General features: G+C 33.0%; 1 protein-coding gene across 1 annotated transcript; it reads left to right on the top strand.

Annotated features, from left to right (window-relative positions):
* The first annotated feature begins 264 nt into the window (after positions 1-264).
* LOC124927042 lies at positions 265-5,293 on the top strand. The gene is made up of 4 exons (XM_047467381.1): positions 265-668; positions 3,840-3,944; positions 4,032-4,088; positions 4,803-5,293. The coding sequence occupies exons 1-4, from the start codon at positions 351-353 to the stop codon at positions 5,124-5,126; spliced, it is 804 nt and encodes a 267-aa protein (XP_047323337.1). The 5' UTR covers positions 265-350; the 3' UTR covers positions 5,127-5,293.
* Positions 5,294-23,261: the final 17,968 nt, after the last annotated feature.

Below are 23,261 nucleotides of genomic sequence, written 5' to 3'. Positions count from 1 at the left end.
CCCAAATATGTCATCTCAACCCCTAATTCATTTGTTTAGAAAGGAAAAATGTGTATTTTGATAGGTTGAAACAAAATATGGGTATATTAGAAAAAAAAATGAAGGAGTATTGGATAAAGATGGAATGGATCCCCATAATGCCGCTATGTTAGTCATGCGGTTTTTGATTTTATATATAAGGTAATTGATAAGAACAGCTCTCTAATATTATTATAAAAATGGTTATTTGAGATTTTTATTACTAGTTTTGCTTCTCTTTCTTAAGGCTTAAGGCGAAGCGGAAATATAATACATATTTTACACGTTTCCTCACTAAAGGCAGTTGTTGTTCTTCCGTGGCGGTTGCTTCGATGGTGGACCTGGAGCAAGAGCAAGAGGGCGACCCAATTGAGAACTCGAACGCTACTTCCGAGCCTTGCGATGATGAATTCGGAGACCAAGAACCGGAGACGGCATCTCGGAAGCGACGTAGGAAGACAACCAGAGGGGTTTTATCCCCAACAGAAAACTCCAAGGAAGTGCTGGCTCAAGATCCTCTAGCCGTTTTCGGCTCGGATTTCATGGAGGCGATGCTGACTCGTCTCGACGCACGCAGCGTGGCACTATCTCTACTTGTATCTCGACGATGGTATGCAGTTGCTGCAAGCAACCGCCTTTGGACGACCAAGGTACGCCTTTCTCTCCTTAATTACTCTCATGAAATTATTAGATTTGTGAATTTTCAATCTTTAATTGATTAGTTGGGACGATTGTTTTTTCAATTCATTCTACTCAATTTCGTTTGCATGTTGGGTTCCATCTTTTCTTTGCTACTCTTTTATTCATGACCAATTGTTTTAATGGGATTATTATGTGATAGTTATAACAATAGAGTATACAAATTATCTACATATAAGGGAGGGATGGAGGGTTGGAGGGATGGAGGGATTTACAAAAATGGGCATTGAAGATATCATCATGGTGTCTCTTATAGGAAATGATAGATGAGAAACTGCACATGGGTTTTAGTGTGTCCTTCTTCGAATGTCATAGTTCACGCCGCTATGGAGCTTGTGCGCCTGTCTTTCGAGTTTTTCTGTTTTCATTTGTTTTTTCTCATTGTTTTTAGCCACATCTTCAATAGCTTTCTAGTGGGGATATGCAAGATTAGATGCAAAATCAATTTCTTCTCCAATAGATCCAAGTCATAAGTTGGGAAAATGTAAAAAAAATACTAGTAGTTGGTAAAAGAATGCATAGACATTGGTTGGAAATTTTATGTAAATCGCTTGCACTTTGTAAGATATGGACAATTCTTTATCAAAAAAATTACTAATGGGTAATCTAGTAAAGAAGTGTTTGATTCAAATGTGATAATCTTACTTTTAGAGCTTAAACAATCAAAGTTGACTATGCAGGATTCTTATGGATAGAAGATGAGCTATGACATATTGTATTTTGATGGGAGAAAACTTTACTTGGATGCAAAATGTAGTGGCAAGATCACGAGTGGAATCAAAGTTTAGGGTTGTTGTTTAGGTTTGTTTGAAATACTTCATTGAAATCATTCTACATAATTTAAAGATCTCTTGGGAAGGCCCTACGATCTACTCTTACAAGTCCTATCAATATTTCTCATATTTCTTAAATCTTGATATGAGAAAGCATATTGAAATTGATAGATATTTCACTAAAAAAGTGATGGACGAACGGATGTCTATGTATGTCCTTTTTGTCATCATAACAATATGAAACCAATGTTTTAATAGAAGGGTTGGACAATTCATGTTGACTCTGATATTATTGAAGAACTTGAGAAAGAGGAGAGATTGAGGGATTTCTCATATATTTGATGGGATAAACCACCATATATCTAGATACTTGTAAAAGTAAAGATTTGATTGATATCAATCAAATATTCTTGGCAAATTCATTTTTGCAATTGCTCCTCCCATGAAAGGGAAATGCTCTGGAGAATAAAGGGTTCACTTGACAGAACTTAAATGTGACTGATTTAAGGAGACTTCACTTGATTGATTTTCATATCTGACTATTTGATCAAAGGCTATGGGGGCTCGTGGCTCAGTCATTTATCCATAGAGTGTTCACCAACAGGTTCTCTCCTTGATCTCTTCAATTTGGTATACACTTTACCATTTTGTGGACATGTATCCAATTCTATTTCTTCTAAGCAGTTCCTCAATATCTTTATACATGAGTATTTCAATGCAATTAGTCAGGCTTTTGAAGTCTTAGCATGGTAGAAAATAACGATGTCAACAAGCACAAAGTTTTGGTTCAACTGCAACAAGTAGTTGCTATGGAAAAGTAAAAGACGATTAGAAAGAAAAAAAAATGGAAATTAAGAGCAACATTATCATGCTTAATCAAAATAAAATAAACATAAGTTTTTTAATTTGGTTTATACAACTAGATTGATTTGATATAGGATCCTTTAGATCCAGAGTTACAACAGGTTGCATGACTTTGTATTTTAAAATAAATTGTGATACATGTACCATTTTTAGAATCTTGAATATGCTACATTGTGAATACATATGTAATTGCAGAATTATGTTATTTTAATATCTTGTTATCAAATTGTGTTTTCTTTATAATAGACGTGTTTCAGTTTATGTAATTGCTTTATCATTTTGAAATATATATGCAATTAATTATAAAAAGTATATACCATTTTATATATTGCTATTACTTACTTCCTCACATTCTAATATATGATTCACTCACTCTTCAACCAAAATACACTTGCTTACTTTTGTTTGTAATTTATTTTGATATTGATAGTGTACAAGCTTTTGTCACTTCATGCCATTTTTGATAGTTTTGTTAAATTTGATAGTTGTGAGATTATCAAATGATTTTAAGAATGCAGGGGAAAAATAGCCTTATTAATGGTGGAAAACTGTAAAGTGTCTAATCAGTTTTTATGCTGAAGAAGTTCAATCTTTTTATTAAAATCCAAAGAGAGAGTTTACAACTTGAATTTGATGTGGTAAGCAAGACAGACTTTGCTTCCAACACACCAACAACTCAAATGAAAAAGCAACAACAATTCCAACAAAATTTGAACACAACTTGAAACAAGAGACTAAAACTTTGTTTATCTTCTCACAGGATTAATATTCTTCATGACTTGCTCACTTTCAATACTCTATTCTTTGCAAAGGAGCCGATTGTGAAACGAATTTGGAACCCTTCTCCATGTACTAGTAAGAGCCAATCCACTAAGGTTGACTTCTCTCCAAACCTCGTCTTCATTTCTTCTAACTCATTAAAAGACTCTCTAGCATTCCTTTCTCTCCAAATCTCCTAGACCATGGCTCCAAATAAACACCAGAAGAGATGGTTTTATATGTTTAACAAAGCCTTTTCTAATAATTATTAGAAGAAATGAAGATGACTATCACTATTTGACTTTGTTTCCTAACCATTCTCTCTTGTCGGGACAGTTATCTTCTTTCTTTATAACGTAAACTTCTCAATCTGCTGTTTTCTTATCATTACCATCTTTTCTTGATTTTCTTTTAGAGGTGTTGGACTGTAAGTATACTTATCGATGGACAAAAATATGTATGGAGCTGCTGATATCTGAACATAACCTTGTAATATCATGAAGACTTCAGTTGGTGCGTGATGGAGTCCACAAAAATGGTTTCATACTGAATATGTTCGTGCATAGGCAAAAATAGTTGTTGTTCTTTCTTTGACGAGTTTAACTTACTTTCAGTTTCTTTTTACTTTCTTCTTTTGACGAATTTTCTTTCATGTTGAGTTTTGTTAAGTGTAAAGCAAGCTCAGCAACACCATTGAAGCTTGATATATGCATTTGTCTCCTGCAGTGCGAGGAGTTATTTCTTGGGAAAGCACACATACCCCGGTCATCCCAAAACTCGAGCTTTTCAAAGTTAGTATCCTACTCATTGTCTGTCATGGATAGTAAACGGGTAAGAACTCCCCTTAAAAGAAAAATCCAGTCTTTACTCTTAGACGGAATGTTTTTTTTTTTTGTAAGTTTGAAAATCTTGCTGCAGACTCGCATTTTGAAGGAAGATCTTTGCGATCATGTGTGGGAGTTGCATTTTATGGAGGTTAGTTGCTGGCTGTTTGCTGACTTAAAACATGAACAAAATATGCATATCTCCCTCCATCTATATTTTTGCTTGGCTATACTGTCATTTTAGCCATAAGATCCCTTATATTGCCTCTGGCATGTTTTTTATATTGACTCAAATCTAACTACACACCGCATGTTTTATTTTATAAAACAAAAGATGGTTCAAGACTTCAAGTAAACATTGAGTTAAAAATCAAATAGAAAGATAATATTGTAAATTGATTTAATCTACATCAAGTCTTTATTAAAAGAATTACAGAGTACAACTTTATACACTACAATAAACTTTATCAAGATGAGAAACCCTCTGTCATAAATTTCTTTGGAAACATTTTTTTTGGATGTGATCACATTTGGAACTAGAACTTTGTCAAACACAAATTTAGAAATCTATTGACGGTTTCTCGTTCATGATCCAAAAAGTGTTTCCAATGGACCATTGATTTGATTTAATGCAAAAGCCTTTCATGTTATTAGCTCCAAAGAAAAATCTCTTTATTTCTAGTTGAGATTTCTTTGGGAGTTGTTCATCTATATTTTTGTTTCTTTCATTTGCTTAGCTTGTAGCGTCGTGTCTTCTTTTATTTTTTTAAATGAAATTGATGCTATTTAAAAAGAGAGGATAAAAATGGAGTTGTTTGATGGAATTTTTGACTGATCAAATTTGATGGCATTTTTATTGTGGTAGGAAGCCCCTGAATATTGGAGAAACCTAGACCCTTATTGGAAGGGAACAGGATGTCTAATGAAGTGTTACTTCCATCCAGATGGGAGCTTAAGTGCTGATCCAAGGGACCCAGTTTGGGGAGGTCACGAGTCCTGCTATTCAATTGTGACGAGTTTTGTGGGGGTAGGGACAATAAGGGAACACTATGTGAGAATTAACAGATGGCCTAGAATGAGGGTCTTAAGGATGCTAGATTGGAGCTGGGAAATATCCAACAATATTTACTGCTACAGAAGTGTCCCTGATGCTGAGAAAGGTGGGACTGGTCCACCATTTCCTGTGTAATTTTGTAAGTTTTGAATCTGTTTACCTCTACGAGTAATAATAATAAGTACTGTGTGATATTTACATGCATGTAAATAAGTTGTGTTGTTGTTGTATGCCTTGAGAGCCAACAGTTTCGTTTCTGCCTTCTTTTTTTAAACCATTTTATTATACTTGTTCTTCTTCTTTGCTTAGTTTTACTATCTCTTTTTTCTTTTCTGTATCCTAGTTTTGCTCTTAATATACATTTTGGTTAATGCCATAGTGTAGCTACTAAATCTACTCTAAATCTGAGTATCTAAAATACATTAAAACAACATAAACTTACTTTAGCATCTCAAATTATTAAAAAATTATAAAATTTGTATTTAGTATGTTAAATTTAAATTAGGAGAGTCAAAATTTTAGAATTTTCTATTTTAGATTAATGTTTAGATTAATTGATGAAGTTTTTTTGTTAAAAAATCTAATATAACATAAATGGTTGTGTTTAGAGTAACAGATGCTTATAAGATGAAGATAAATAAAAGTTCAAATTTCAGGCGGGAAGATGAAGACCTGAAAAATGTAATTTTTATTTTATATATATATATATATATATATATATATATATAATTCGAGACTTTTATTAATAACTAGGAAAATTCTCGTGTCGATACACACGGATACAAATATAAACAAAATAATTTTTTTACAAAAATTATAATATGTATTCAATGTTTAAATTTCTTAATAAATTACGAATAATATATTAAAATAAAAAATAGAACACTCTCATTTTACATTTTATTTACTTTGATAAATCAACTTGTCTTCTCACATATCTCATAACGTATATTTTCCCAATGAACATTGAACCCAAATTATTGGAAAAAATACGTGATGAAATTAATTATATATATATATATATATATTAGTTAGTTAAAAAATTAAATTTATATTTTTAAGAATGTCTCGTTTTCTTCAAATTTAGTATTAAATTTAAATTATAAAGTCTTATTAGTTTAGTTGGTTAAAGAATTTTATTTGTTTTGTTAGGTTACAAGTTCGAAACACACATATAGTATTTTTACTTTTATTTTTAACTGTTTTAAGTTTATGGACGAGTGAATCCACGATCCGATCCAAATTTTTATTTACTCTGACATATATATCCAAATTAACCACAGCTCTAGACCCAGCAATCCGGACACTTAAAAAATTAAGCATCATTAATTATATATATATATATATAAAATCCGACCCAAGTATTTATTTATTTTCACTTATATATCAAAATTAACCACAATTCTCTATCCAACAATTCGAATGCTTTAAAAATTAAGCATCATTATTTATATATATATATATATATATATATATATATTAATAGCACAAGATTCACATTATTAAATGCTACCAAATTCTTTAACTACATTTTTTTTCTTGGTTACCATTAATATTTTATTTTTATAAATTTTGTCTCATTTTAATTATAAAATCAATTATTTTATGGACTAAAATATTAAAATATTAATACTTTAATTTTATTAAATTTTAATTTTAATTTTAATTACAAAAAAAATAATAATTAAATTAAACCCAATAATAATAATAATAATAATAATATATATATATTATCTAAAATGGTTTATAGGAAAAAAAAAATCCTATAAAACAAGAGTATCTCGACCTTTTCTTCAACATATACCCTCAGATCTCTATCTTTTTCCATCTTTTAGCTTAAAAAAAATCAGACCTAACTCAATTAAATGTTAAAAATAGTGTTAGAAAAAATATATATATATTAAAAAAATTAAATCAAATTTGGGTATTCTTGAGTTAGCTTGATTTGTTCCGATTGATTTTGATAGGAAATTTTTAAATAATTTTGGAACGAATTCAAATCAAGAAAATAGATGATCAATCAATATCAAAGACTATTCCAATTAAAATAAAAAATTTTTAATATAAATTTATAACTTGAATTACAACCAGAGTTAAAGTTTATTGTGAGTTGGAGAACACTCTTACATTCTTTAGGAAGCTTTATGATGATCCAAAACGAGCTTCAAAGCTTTACACAAATTTTCAAAATAAAAATACAAAAACTTATGAAAATTTCTATAGCGGATTTCGTGACAGTTATATTGGAGACTTGGGATTCTAATCATTGTCTTTGTCTTGTGCAAGTGGATCGAATTCGAGAAAAAAAGTTCATTAATGGCTTTTATTTGTTTTCGATCATCCTCATTCATTTAGGTTATGATTGAACGTATGATCATAGGCGAAATAGTCATAAGCTATAGTGATCATTTCAATCTTTTAATCAACTTGTTTGATGAAATATCGGTCAAGTTTAACTTTTGATGAATGTGTGGTCTACTGCAGCCATTTTTTCTAGTTTTGGTTGTACTTGATCACAATCTCTTTTCAACTTTAGAGCTTGTTTGAAATCAATTTTTTATTCCTTTGACTTTATTTTATCCTGCAAAATATATATAATTATTTTAATATACATAAATATTTAATTTGTTAGAGCATTGAAGTGGATATTCTAAAGAGGATTTGAACAATTGAAGGCAATGGTTTTGTGGGAAATACAAGGGTTAGATGGGCCGAAAAGAACAAATAAGTCAGGAAAGATAGCAACCTTGAAATAGTCATCTCCTCAGCTCCTCCTACTGCTGCAATTCCTGGCAAAGAAAATACTCAGGCTGATAACAAGGATCCTACTATTGGTCCAACGTGGTCAATGAGGAAAAACGAAATAACAAATTTGGCAGGATTGAGAAACCAGATGAAGAAGTTATTTTTCCAAGTTAATAAACAAGAGATTATGATGCCCTAGGAAAGAAATGATCAGTTAAATGCTCAGTTCAACAGTCACTATCTAAAGAATTGGAATCTCTTCAACAAAGACCAATATGATGAAGTGTTCAAGTGGACGGTTGATGTCATGAAGGAAATTTCGAAATGTAATAAAACAAAGGTGTACACAATCATGAGCAACCCAAACAAAACCTGGCAAGAAGGAAAGATGTGGAATGGAAATGCCATGAGCGATCCAAAAAAGGAAAATTCTAGATAGACAACTTATTCCCAAAGGTAATTACACTTGATCATCCGCACTGGTTTGACCTTCCACTAGAAATTGAAGAAAAATGCGTAAATGCATGGGAGTTTGTGATAGTTGGTCACTTTATGGGCAACATGAATGCACCATTTTATGAGATTAAAAGAACGTTGATGGGTCAGTGGGAATCCTCTGGTCTTGAGAGGATCACAATCAATAATCACGGATTATACTTTATATCCTTCAAGAATGGAAGCGAAATAAAGCCGATCATAGAGAGCGAGTATACCTTTATCAAAGGAAAAATATTCAAGTTGTACAAGTGGAGCGAGGAACTTAATACTAATCATAGACCGCCTGAACTTGAACAAATCTAGGTGAATCTCAAGAATGTTCCACCACACATGTGTAACCCAATGGGCCTAGCCTATATTTCAAGCATTATAGGCAAACCACTTATGTTTGACCCAGCAATGGAAGGCTACGAGCGTGCATCTGTGGCCAGAGTTAGTGTCAAAATCCATCCAATTAGCTCTCTTTCAATCAAGCTTGAACTTAAAGATAGACTGGTAAATTTATTTGACATTTGAGTACAATACAAATAGAAACCAAATCAATGTATATGGTGTAGCACTTTCACACACGCTACGAATAAATGTCCAGTCAATAATAATCTAAAATCGGGCCAATAACAATGCTCAAGTAGGCGATATCAATGACTCTAACCAGGCTCAGGTTGAGAGAAATGTGAACATGTCTGAACTTAACAGTAATGAACGCACTGGCACTGAGAATGATAAGATGAGCAACCAAAAGAAATAAAAGATAAGGGTAAGGAAGAAGATAGGAAAAAGAATGAAGTTGGTAAGGGTACAAACTGGCCCTACTAACGTTGATTCTATCGGTCATGTTTAGGGCACCAGTCCTAGGGATTCTGTTTTCTCAAGAATAGGTCCTATTAAGGGTAAGAAATAAGATAGGAAAAAGAATAAAGTGGGTAAGGGTACAAGTTGACCCTACTAACGTTGATCCTATCGGTCATGTTCAGGGCACCGGTCCTATGGATTTTGTTTTCTCAAGAATAGGTCATGTTCAAAACGTCGGTCCTGGTCAGGGTATCGGTCCTGATAAAGTTGGACATAGACACACTGGTCCTAGAGCTTCTCATAATGCTACCGTTCCTAACCATATTGACCATGTTAAGCCTGGTCTTAGACTTGTTGATCCTAAAACTACTCAAGCTACCAGACTTGCTACTATCGGTCCTGATGAAAAGGTGAAATCATTGCTGATGCCGGCTATATTGGTCCTGATACTGGCACAAGTCCTATTATTGTGGATGATACTATTACTGATCCTAACTCCACCGGTCCCAATACTGATCAAAGAACTGGTCTTGATACAACAACAGGTCATAGTGCTAAAGTTTATGGATTTCAAATATCTATGGGCCGGGGAATACTTGGCCTATATGAAACAAGCCAAATTGGGTTTGAAGGCACTCCAATAGGTCGTGAGTCTACTCTTCACAGTTCTAGGAATGTAAGTAGGAACCGAAAAAATAATGTCATTAGAATTCGAAATGACCCGATCCTTGGGCTTAGAGACACCTTTCGAGATAATGAATAGGAGAATCATGGAACAAGTAATAAAGAAGCTCTTGAGAATGAACTGGGAAATCTTGGGTTTTGTGAAATCAAAAGATCAAGTGCAGAAGAAGACAATTTGGTCTTGAATAAGGAAGTGAGCCTTAGTTCTGAAGTATGGCAAATTAAAATCGATAACAGACATTAATTCAGTAGTGAAGAGGTTCAAAGTCAGAAAAGACATACTAAAGCAGAACAAGCTGAAAATCGAAGACAAAACAGAAAGATCATGGATCCATAAGTCACTAACTCTATCACGGGAGAAGATGAGATATACATGAGGCAACCCCCACTCAATGGCAATAATATTTCATGTAATCAAACTGTAGCCATTGAGGATATCGAGGCAAGTGATGCTTATGATTTCTCTGATGAAGAGGTCCATGACAGTCTGGAAAGTCAGGAACCCAACACTTATATTCATTCATGAATATAGTGACATAGAACATAAGGGGACTCAATGACTCTCTAAAATGCAAAGAAATCAGGAGGATCATTGAGAACAAGAAGATCACTATTATGGGTATTCTTGAGACAAAAGTAAAAAGTCGGAACGTTGAGAAGGTTAGCAAGTTGTGTATTGATAGTAGCTGGGAAATCATTCACAACTCAAATGACAAAACGGGCATAATCTAAGTTATTTGGGATAACAAAGTTGCTGAGGTTAGAGCTCTCTTTTCGAATGATCAAGCAATCCTGGTGGAGGTCAAAGACAGAATCACAAGAATCGTGTTTAATCTTGCTATTGTGTTTAATCTTGTTATTGTCTATGGTAGCAACTCAAGTACTAACAGAAGACTCCTCTAGAATTGTCTTAGAAACTGGATCGGTTGTGATAAATCTTGGATTGTCCTCGGTGATTACAACATAACTAGAAACAAATCTGATTGTAGCCCAGAATCTGAAATAACTCAGGATATGATTGACTTTAATGACTGCATCAGAGATATGGGTTGTATCGAGCCTACCAATTCTGGAAACTTCTTCACTTGGTCTTCTATGAGAGCAAATGAGCAAATTAGAAAAAGTAGAATTAACAGATGTCTGGTAAATGAGAACTAGATTAACCAATTTCTGAGAAGTCAACTTCAAGTTCTGAATCTGAGTATATATGATCACTGCCCGATTAAATTGTTCTGGGAAAAGAAAGAAAGGTTCAAAAGGCCCTTTAAATTTTAAATTTTTGGATGGATAACAACAAATTCAAGGGTATTCTCGAAAGCGTATGGTTTATAGATGTTAAGGGTTCCAACCTGTATAGTGTTTCTGAGAAGCTTAAGCTCATGAAAAATCATCTCCAAAGCTTTGACAAGAAGAAGTTCAGCAATATCTCCAATAGAGTTCTGGATGCTAGAGAAGAACTAGAAGAGGTTTAGAAAAGTTTATTAAGGGATGATAGTGATGAACAACTCAATGAAACATAAAGGTATGCGCTTGAAAACTTTCGGAAGCTGAGTCTGCTTGAAGAAAATTTTGTTAGACAGAAATCAAGATAGAGTTGGCTCTCGTTGGGTGACAAAAACACAACTTTCTTCTATAGAAAATGCAAGGCTAGAAACATGAGAAACAATGTGTACAGGCTGAAGAATGATGATGGTGAATATGTTCATGGTCAAAAGGGTGTACAAGATCTGGCTATCGATTTCTATAAGCAGCTTATGGGTACAAGAAAGCAGCATCAAAGTCACATGAATACCTTGTATCAGACAGATTATTGATAGGAAAATCTCTGTAGATGATAGTCGCGAGATGATAAGAGTGGTCACGAGGGTTGAGGTTAAAGAAGCTTTATTTAGTATTGATGGGAATAAAAGCCCGGGTCTTGATGGGTTTAATGCACAGCTCTTCAAAGACAATTGGTCGGTTGTGAGTAAAGACGTTACTAATGGGGTTCTGGAGTTTTTCAAGAACATGAAGATATTAAAGCAATGGAATACAACGGTCCTAACCTTGATCCCCAAAACTACGGTACCCGAGAAAGTACAAGATTTTAGACCAATTTCCTAATGCAATGTGATTTATAAAATTATTTCAAAAATCATTTTTAAACGTTTTAAAAATGTCATAGGAAAAATAATAAATCTTAATAAATCTGCATTCATTCCCGGTAGGACAATCTCTCATAATATTCTTCTCATGTAGAGCCTATTAAAAGGCTACGGGAAAAAGAAAATATCCCCGAGAGTGGCTTTCAAAATATATATCAAGAAAGCTTTCGACTCGGTTAGATGGGAAGTCATTCAGAACTTTCTGATTGTTTCTACTTTTTTCTATGATTTTTATCGAATGGATTATGTAGTGCGTTTCATCATCCTACTTTGTTGTTAGCGTCAATGGAGTCTACGGAGGCTATTTCAAGGGTGAAAACGGGGTAAGGCAAGGGGACCCCCTCATCAGTGAAAGGGAGTGAAGGGCTTAGCTATCATGGTGATCTTTGAGAGCATTTCGTGATGTTCTGAAAGAATCGTCCATACATCTTTCACCCATTCTATGAGGTAGAGGAGGTAACCCATTTATGCTTTGTTGACGATTTGTTCATTCTAGCGCACGCAGATGTTAATTCCATTAAAACTATTAGGGTTGCACTAACATTCTTTTCTGAGGTTACAGGTTTAACTATTAATGAAAGCAAAAAAGTGTGGCATTTTATGGAGGCGTGAAGGACGAAACAAAGCAGGACATCTTCAACATCATGGGCATCAAAGAAGGCAGCTTTCTCGTAAGGTACTTAGGAATTCCGTTAACCGCGAAGTAGATCGAGATCGCACACTGCAAGTCGCTGATTGAAAAGGTAAAAAACACGATATCTGGCTGGGCAACGAAAAAACTTTCTTATGCAGGGAGGATCGAACTTATCAAAACCGTGGTCATGGGCATAGTTGGCTATTGGGCGCAACAAATGGTCATTCCGAAGAAGGTAATTAAGGAGCTCGACACGCTGATGAGAAACTTTATTTGGGGCAGTAGCGGAAGAGGAGAAAAGAAAGTCAAATGGACGGCTCTCTACAAACCGAAGGACAATGGAGGCATCAGCTAGAATAATTGTATCGAGTGGAACAAAGCTCTAACCTTCAAACATTTGTGGGCTTTGGAGCGCAATCAGGAGTCACTATTGATCAAATGGGTGCATACGAGGTTTATGAAACATTAAACCAGCATCTAGACCTATAAAATTCACGAAGGTATGAGCTGGTCTCTGAAAAAGATTCTTAAACTAAGAAGCGATATTGCAGATCTTTACGACATCCGGCTAGAGGACGGGAAATGTACTATATTCTGGCACGACCCCTAGTTCGAAAACTAGTTTATCATTCATAAGGAGGAGTTTCAAAATACCCGTATCAGAAGGGACTGCGCAAAAACGAAAATCAGAGACATCAAAGACGAGAATTGGAACTCGCTCCTGAGAAGAATTCTAGAAGGAAAGAGGATAATTGATCATATAAGTAACATATAAGTAACATATAACTACACGACAAACCAGAGATTCATGAATGGAAAGTTGAGGACAATAGAAAGCTGGTATCGAAGAAAATATTAGAGGTAACTTGGGAAAAAGCGCAGAAAGTAGAATGGGCTCCTCTTGTATGGTCAACGAAGATTATCCCTCGACACCAATTCATCCTATGACTCGCCTTCTTGGAAAGACTCAGCAATTGTGATCGTATCAGCAAGTATATGAGCATCCCGGACGCGAGTTGTCTTTTATACATAAGAAATGAAGAAACCATAGATCACCTATTCGGGAGTTGTTGTATTGCTTCGGAGCTTTGGGATAGATTCTATAAAAGCCTAGAGCTTATCAGTTTCCTGAGTGAATGGAATGAAATCAAAGAAGCAACACTACTCAAAGCTAAGAGAAATAGATTTGCAACAAGTGTGTTCAAGTGCGGCTTTGGAGCAGTGGTGTATAACATTTGGCAAGAACGGAATGCAAGAGTATATGGAAGAACCCGCAGGAGCGTTGAAGAGTTATAGAAATATATTGTATCGGATTGCAGTGCCCTCGCGGGAACATGGAGAAGAATTTCAAGCACGGAGCAGAATTGAAATATCTACAGGAACTGGAATTTACCGTTTTTTGAACTCACTATTGAAAGCATTGTAATCAGATAATAATTTACATTTTTAGTTTTTTTAGCTTTTATTCAAAATGTTACGACATCAAATCATTCTAGGCCTGTCTAAAATGATCTCTTAAACTCGTGTTTTTTTTTTGGGGGGGAATTTTTAATGGAATGACGCTAAGTCGTTTTTCCCCAAAAACAAATTATTTAATTTGTTCACTTTTTTTATATCTTGGGATTTTTAAATAATTAATTTGAGATTTTAAAGAATACTACATTTATTCTAATTTTTTTATTTAATTTATTTGGGATAAAATGAATAAAATATTCTTCTCAAATTATTTATTTTGACCTTAATTTAATCTTAATTAATTGGGATTAATTATTACAATAATTATCTTAATTAATTATTTTGTTTTGTTCTTAACTTAATTATTTTGAATTTATTTATTCAAAATAGTTATTTAAATTTCATAAATTGGGATAGCAATATTAGTGCTTATAGAATGTCTCTCTCAAACCGAGTTTGAAGAAAATCAAACTAGTTTTTGAAAACGTGGGTTAGAGTTTGATATATGAATACTATATTTTCTTACTCAATTTATAACCTTATTGTGAGAGTGATAGAAGGATAGAACCTTAAGGTAGTTGATGTTGGTGTTGCCTTCGTGTTGTTGTGTATGTAGCACTTATCGAAGTCTTTCCAAGTATTTATCTATGGTTAATAATTCTTTATAATTTGATAATTATCATAACCGAATTAATTATTGAATTATGGCCTTTTGATTTCGACTTTTGACACGAGTCTTAACAAAGAAATCGTGTGGGCTATTAGTAAATAACATTTTTAGAACATGATCATGTATAAATGATCGTAAGTAATCCTTTTGTAGAAAAATATTTTGTCTTGATTTGACGTGAATATCTAAAGATTATTTGAAGTATTAATAATTATTTTCGGATTATTGGCCGATAGTATTTGATTGTTGATTTTTTAGAATCATTATATATAAATGGTAGTAGTTTATGTCAATAGACTTGATATGGTGTGAATATCTATATATTATTTACGTAAATTATTAACAAATAATATTATGGAATGATCAAGTATAAATGATTTGGAGTGCTATCGACGGATATATCTGATTTGACGTGAATGTCAACAAACTATTTACGTGAGTTATTGATAAGTAATGTTTAAGGCGATCATATATAAATGATCAAGGTAATATCCACAAATATATTTTGATTTTGACGTGAATGTTGACGAACTATTCACATGAGTTACTAATATTTATGTTTAAGGCGATCATATATGATTGAGATACTATCAATAGATATATTTTGATTATGATCACATTGAGACGAGTGTTGACCTTTTGATCCTTTTAAATGAATGATGAATAAAGAAATGAACACGAAAAGTGAAACGAAGATTTAGAAAACAATGATAAGGAAAGATCAATCGTTTCCTTGACTATCATAAAAGGAGCCAAAGTAACTCTTGAAATTTGAATAGAGAACTATCCGATTGAACTCGCTCGAAAGTCTTACTTAGTGCCTAAAACCTTGTTGGAAAAGCTCATGGAAAAGTCAAAATGCCCAAACTCAGAACCATTGTTGCCAACAGAGGCATTTCATCTCTAAAGGAGGTTAGGCGTGAGAACTCAAGGTCTCTAAAAATAGGAAAATACAAGAACTTATTGTTAGGATCGAAGACAACAATAGAAGGGGGGTCGAATAGTGTTGTTCTATTTTTCACTTAAATGCGATTTTAATCATGTTAGAGATTGAAAAACTATTTCTATTCTTGGACAAATCGTAGCAAACTCTTGAACGGTTTCAAGTGCGGAAAATTCTTGTAGGATTTAAAGCGGCAGATATAAGACTAAATGAATCAATAAAAATACAACACAAAATTTTATGGATGTTCGGAGATAAAGACTCATACGTCACCCATTCTTCTGTTTCCAGAAGGACACAAACCCACTCAGATCACGGGTCTTAACACTTACATGTCTGAACTTCTAGCTTTTACACTATCTTGTTGAATAGACTGACTATTTGTTCAACTTACACAAGTAAAATGATTATCGAATGATTATCGTATATCGTCTCGTGTATGTGTAACGTAATAACTTGCAAAAGCACTCACAAAGAACTAGAGCCTTCATTGTTGTTCTCTGATGTCTTTTAATATTTGAGGCATGACAAAATCCAAATTCATTATGTCGATACATGGCAATGGTACGTTTGTCGTATGCTTGGTGTACGGGGGTTTAGTGCGTAGGGGAATGGAGTATTCGTTTATCGTTTTGCATGTCATAATAGAGAGTTGGTTGTGCATGTTGTTGTATTTTAGTTTATGAGTGCTCAGCTACTTGACTTAGCTGATAAGCATTCAGTTGATGTGGAACTCAGCTAATAGTTAGCTCTATTGACGAGTTACTCTATTGATAGCGAATTCAGTTGTTGATCAGCTCAGCTTCTAGCGAACTTTACTGATGACGAGCTCTACTGATGGAGCAGCTCAACTGATAGCGAGTCTACTGATGACAAATATTCAGTTGATGACAACTCTATTGTTGACAAACTCTACTAATGGAGCAGCTCAGATGATAACGAGTTTGTTGATGAAAACTTTGTTGTTAGCGAACTCTGTTATTTGAGCAACTCTGCTACCAGCGAGCTTTGTTGTTTGAGCAACTCTACTGTCAGCGAATCTTCAACTTATTGCAACTTTACTGTTAGTGAATCTTCAGCTGATGGAAACTCTACTATTAGCGAATCTTCAGCTGATGGAAACTCTTCTATTAACGAATCTTTAGTTGATGGCAACTCTGTTGTTAGCAAATCTTCAGTTGATGGCAACTCCGCTGTTAGGGAATCTTCAGTTGATGGCAACTTTGTTGTTAGAGAACTCTATTGTTTGAGCAACTCTACTGCCAACGAACTTTGATGTTTGAGCAACTTTGCTGCCAACGAACTCTGTTGTTTGCGTCTCTTCAGTTGATGACAACTCTGATGTTATCGAGTCTTCAACTAATGGCAACTCTTCTGTTAGCGGGTCTTTAATTTACTTGCGCATTAACACATTGATGAACTTAGTTTTATTCGTTCATCAAAACCATGCTTGTTCATTTTAATTATCCTAAGTTTATTTTAATCAATTAAAACGTTTTTCATAATTCAAATTAATTTAATAATTTCCCCATTTAACTTAATTAACAATTTCCCTCATTTCCCTTTTAAACTTAATTTAACACTTATATTAAATAAGATTGTGTTGGTTGAGATATTGAAATCACCACTTGTTGTTCAACCTAGACTCTTGTCCGGATTGTTAAACACAAAAACAAAAGTGTGTCGATTCTATTAGATATATCCTAGTCAAAAGAAAAGAGATGGTGAAAAAGACACTCATGGTGGTTGAGATATTGAAATCACCACTTGTTGTTCTCTTAGACTTTTGTCAGATTTGCTAAAGGCAAGAACAAAAGTGTATCGATTATATCAGATATACCCTGAGTTGTCTAAGGAAATACACTTTAAGGCTTAGAGTTCGAAGCACGTAACTTCCTGAAGAGAAGCGAGATCTAACATCACGGTACGTGGTTGAATGATTAAACTTAATGTGAACTTCATATATTGATGTTTGATCATATAGGATCCTTTCAAGGAAAATCGTCGCTATCGTTCGTACTAGAGTTTGAATTCGTAATTGATAAACTCTGTGTTGAAGAAATGCATTTATGATTGGTCTCCTTTTGAATAGTCAAAGAGACAATGTATAGTCAAAGAGACAATGTATTGAACCAATTCTTGAAGATGTTTTGATTCAACGTCACCAAAATATGAGAACGTAGAGGTACTCAAATATCTAGAAGGTTGAAAAGGTCTACATTATGTTTCTCAAATGTGGTTGACTAGTAATGTGATAAAAAAATATTGAAACATTTTATGGTAGGCGCATTTCTATTAAAATAAAATTAGAAAAGTTTTTAGTTACTTGACTTAAATGGACAAGCTAAGCCTTAGTTTAAGTGAACAAACTATTTTGAATGACAAAGATTTATGTTTCTTAACTTAAGTAAACAAGTTAAGTCAAACGTAGAAGATTTTAGCTTAAGTGGACAAGATAAATACAAAAGATACTTAGCTTAACTGGACAAACTAAGTTAAACACATTATATTTAGCTTCAGTGGACAAACTAAGTAATTTAAAGTTTCTTAGTTTAAGTGAACAAGCTAGATATAAAATAATTTAGCTTAAGTGTACAAGTTAAAAGACATTTCTTAGTTTAAGTGTACAAACTAAGTAATAGTCGGGTCAAAAGTATAAACACTTTAGGGTTCTTAGTTTAAGTGGACAAACTAAGCCAAGCGCAAAAGTTTCGTTTCTTAGCTTAAGTGGACAATCTAAACATAGAATAACTTAGCTTGTGTGGACAAGATAAATGACCTTTCTTAGTTTAAGTGGACAGATTAAGTCATAACATAAGTGATAAGATAAAAGATAAGACCGTTCCAAAATTTTTCTCAAAACTTTTCCAAATTTTTCGAAAAATTATCCTAAAGTTAGTTTCAAAAATCCGTACAAACAAAACAACCGGCCTACGTTTGCAAACTTACATGATTTTGATAATTTTAAATAAAATAATCAAAAAGGGAGAAATTGTTAGATAAAATTAGACCGGTTCATATAAACCTAACTTAAATAAAACTTCCATGCAGGAACAAGGAACCGGACCGGACAAACAAAAGAACCGGCTAAAGAAAACTAGCCGGTCAAGTCATTAAACCGACCAGGAACACCTGGAATATAACCGCACAAAGAAAGGGTCGGCCAAAGCTTAAAACCGGAAACATCAGACAGCCGACCAGCCACAAGGCAGAGGAATAACCGGAAGAAGTCCGGTTATATCACCCATACCGGAAGCCATCCGGTTAAGTCGAATGACCGACCAGTACAAGAAGACAATTCGGGTACCTGTTGAGAATGATACCAAAGGAACAGACTGAACACTTCCATATCCATACAAGTCTGAGGAAAGTCTGCAGGCTGCAGAAGACAGTCCTACAGGATCTTTCCACTTCGGGATAAGTCAGAAAGGAGATCTTCCAAGTACAGACAACTGCCTAACAGACAGTGTCTACATTGAGTAAAAGACAAACCTAGCAAGTTTGTCTTAAATACCGGAAGAACGGAGCCAGGTCTGAGGTTGACCATCAGGTCTGAGGAAACGACCGTATGTCTGAATCTCTGAATCACTGAACATCTGCACCCCTGCTCAGCCAATCAGATTCAAGGCAGTGAAATATGACCGTTGGCATATTTTACCTATAAAAGGGGCATTTGAAGAAGAGTAAAGGTGTGACATACAGAGACATAAGTAACACAGACATACAGTGAGACAAGTGAGAAATTCTAAGAGCATTTATTCTACAAGTGATAAGACTGTGTTGTTCTAGAAAGCCTAAGTGCTAAAGTAAAAGTGTGTGTTTTTACAATTTCGGTGTAAATTGTAAGAGTGTTATCGAGCAGGAAATAAGTCTCGATCGGATTGTACTTGTATTTCTTAGTGAATATCCTTCTCGCGGTTTCGAGAGGAAGGGGTGACGTAGGAGTTTTATCTCCGAACATCCATAAAATCTGTTTTGTCATTTACTTTCTGCCGGTTCCATTATCTAACCGATCCATACCACTATAACCTACTTAACTCCATCTAAGCCGAATCACCAGGTTACCGAAATCGACCCACCATTCTCTTTAACCTTCATCATCCGAAACTGGTTCTGCCTATCATACAAGTGTGCTGCTTCAACTTGAAAGCAAACCTCTTCCGCACTTGAACCTAGTTCAAGGGTTTGTGACAGGTTGTGTAGTATTGAAGCCCCGGTGTTAATCTCTAACCGGATTAACCACCACCCCTCGAGTGAGAACCGCTAACCGGTCCAACCCCGGTCCTCCAGCGGCTACCTAGATCCTAACAATAAGGTTCTTAGTTTAAGTGGACAAACTAAGTCAAACGTAAGGTTTTCGTTTCTTAGCTAAAGTGGAAAAGTTAAGGCAAACACTATAACATTTTTAATTCTTAGTTTAAGTGGACAAATTAAGTCATGGTCGGATCAAAACCAATAGTTGTCAAGTTTCTAGATGAACTAAATGGATAGTCGTTGCATTTCGAATTCTCCAACAAACGTCATACAAGCATCAGGTTGGAAATGTAGTGAACATGGACATTATCAATTTTTATCTTTCTATCTTTTAATTATTTTCAATAAATAAATTCGAGAAAAATAATAAATTTGGGAGATTCAAATGAAGTGTCTATTACTTAAGCTTGGACATGCGTTTTACTAAAACTAAAATTTTCATTCAAACTTCGTCCAAGATGAGCATTCTGTAGACACTCATATTTGTTCCCCCAAATTTATATTTTTAAATAAATCTAGAGCCTACCAAATAATTTTTATTTGAAAATATAAAATTAATTTTGGAAGAATAATATAGTATCTTACCAATAAAATAGATAATAGTTTTATAAATAGGTTGAATTTTAAATGATTTAATTTATTATTAAAAATATTATTTTATTTTATTTTATATATTAAAATAAATAAGTAAATAAATAGACTAATATATATATATATATATATATATTAATATTAGTTTATTTGTGCAAATAAATAGGATAATTAAAATTAATAAATATTGATTTTAATTTATTTGTTTTTTAGAGATTAAGGAAAATGATGGAAAAAAATGAGAGATTATTTACAGCATAAATGACCGCGCAAAATTAGTAGTGGTACAAAATTCTTTCCGCAAATTACATCGTGGATGGGGTAAGAGGCCACTATAAATATCAACATCGTTGAAAAGAAAATAATAAAAGAGGAAAGAAAAAAGGCTTAAATCATATTCACAATTTTTTTCATTTTCGTGTGTGAGGCTGTTTCATTTCAGAGTTTCTTACATATTCAAAAAAATTCTAGTACTTTAGGAGACATTTAACACTCATTATAAATTCTTATTTTGTCTTAATTCCATTTATAAATTTCAATTTAATAAATTTGAGCTTGGTATATATTTTATTTACGATTTAATTTACTTAAATTTAAATTGTTGATTGAAAATCCTACTAACATAATTTAAAATTTGTTTTTTTTGTTGAATTAAATTTATTCTATTAATTTTATATTGAAAATATTCAAATTTAAATTGTGAAATTGGACAAATAGTTTGTTCATGATATCACAGAAACTGCATTTTGTTTCTGTTTTACTTTATTCTTTTTATTTGTTACATTTAAATTCTTTTGAACCATTTTATAAAAATCAAAAATTAAACATAATATTTTTAATAAAAATAAATTTTGAATTATTTTTTAAAATATTTAATTTAATTTTTGTGTCTCTAATATAAAACTCCAAAAATCATGGGATAATTTATTTATAATTATAAAATTAATTTGTGAATATAATCAATTTTAATTTTCTTTATTTTTACATGTTTATTTATTTGTGAATAATTATTAATATTATTATTTAACATGTAATACCTTTACATTTAGTATTAATATATATATATATATATATATATATACTAGATATTTTAGATCGAATAGGAATGGACAAATAATCGGATTAATAAGTGTAAAATATTTTCTAAAAATGGTCAAAATATTAGATGTAGAGACGGTTTCTAATAGACATGTGAGACATAGCATCAAAACCCTTTTTCACGTGCAACCAAACACCGAATCCTAAAATTCTCTTTTTCAAAGATGTTATTATTTTACATGCCAAACATTTATTTATTTTTCCTATTTTTTAAGAAAATTCAGTAGTTATTTTTTAGTAACAAAGTGGTTTTTAAATAATTCTCCGATTTGATTTAATTTATTTTCAAAAAAAAATTAAAGAGATATTTATATTTTATATTTATTTCTTAAAAGTCAAAACAATTATTTTTGCGGGTCGGGCGTTTTTTAATCGCGTACAACTCCTAAAAACCCTAGAAATGTATTAGGAAGCTTCTTGAGCCAGACAACAACTCGATTAAAAAAATCAATTTTTGGTATTTTTGATATAGCTTGATTTGTTCTGATTTATTTCGATAGAAAGTTTTGAAATGATCTTAGGAACGAATTCAAATCAAGAAAATGGATAATCAAGAAGTAACAAAGACTAGTCGAATTGAAATATAAAAATGTCAATCTGAAATTATAACTTGAATTACAACCAGAATTGAAACTTAATGTGAGTTGGAGAACACTCATAAACTATGTAAAAAGTGATGATCCAAACCCGAGTTTCAAAGCTTTATACAAAGTTTTTCAAAATTTTGAAAAAATATATGAAAATTTTTATGGCGGATTTCGTGATAGTTGGATTGGATAGTTGGAATTATGATCCTTGCCTTTGTCTTGTGTAGGGAGGCATATTTATAATCAGTCAAATTTAGTTGAGGATGCAAGTGGATCAAATTCGAGACAAAATGTCATTAATGAATTTTGTCTAATTTCGATCATCCTCATCCATTCAAGTTATTATTGAACCTATGATCATAGGCGAAATGATCATAAGTTATAATGATCATGTATGCATTTGAATCAACTTATTTGATGTAATATTAGTTGAGTTCCACTTTTGAAAAATCAAAAGTTTCGGTTGATGATTATATGTTCGTCGAGAGGAAGAAGACGGCCAAGGTCACGAACGCGCGATCTTCGGGCGTTCCGTCCAGGTCTGTTAGCGAATGGTGTTCTGTTGGCGTTTGGGTTAAAGAAGAAGTTGCCTTGAGTGTGAGTCGATCTCGTGCTACACGGAAATGCTTGGCTTTTGTTGCAGCGGGTGATGCGGTAAGTCTTCTTTCGTTTGATGGATGTCAACACTACATTGAATATCTATGTGGATTGTTGCAGTTGTTTCTTCTAGTTTCGATTATACTGGATCACAATCCTTTTCAGCCTTGGAGCTTGTTTGAAATCAATTTTTTTATTCCTTTTGAGTTTATTTTATCATGCAAAACATACATAATCTATATATATATATAATGATGCTTAATTTTTAAAGTGTCCGGATTGTCGGGTTTAGAGCTGTGGTTAATTTGGATATATGTGAGAGTAAATGGATATTTGGGTTGGATTGTGGGTTGACCCGCCCATAAACTTAAAACGGTTAAAAATAAAAATGCTATAAGTATGGTTCGAACTCTCAACCTAACAAAACAAGTACAATCTTTTCACCAACTAGGCTAATAAAACTTTATATTTTAAATTCAACCCAAAATTTGATAAACGCGTGACATTTTAACAATATAAGTTCAACTTTTTAACTAACTAATCTATATATATATATAATGATGCTTAATTTTTAAAGT

Source organism: Impatiens glandulifera, chromosome 2 (genome assembly GCF_907164915.1).
Source record: "Impatiens glandulifera chromosome 2, dImpGla2.1, whole genome shotgun sequence".
NCBI lineage: Eukaryota > Viridiplantae > Streptophyta > Magnoliopsida > Ericales > Balsaminaceae > Impatiens > Impatiens glandulifera.
Note: the sequence above shows the minus strand (reverse complement) of the source record. Positions and strands in the feature narration are given on the sequence as shown.

Coding starts and splice junctions, on each gene's coding strand:
- LOC124927042 (XM_047467381.1), top strand. CDS start 351: ATGGTGGACCTGGAGCAAGAGCAAGAGGGCGACCCAATTGAGAACTCG. Junction 669..3,839: donor ACCGCCTTTGGACGACCAAG/GTACGCCTTTCT, acceptor TGTCTCCTGCAG/TGCGAGGAGTTATTTCTTGG. Junction 3,945..4,031: donor CTGTCATGGATAGTAAACGG/GTAAGAACTCCC, acceptor ATCTTGCTGCAG/ACTCGCATTTTGAAGGAAGA.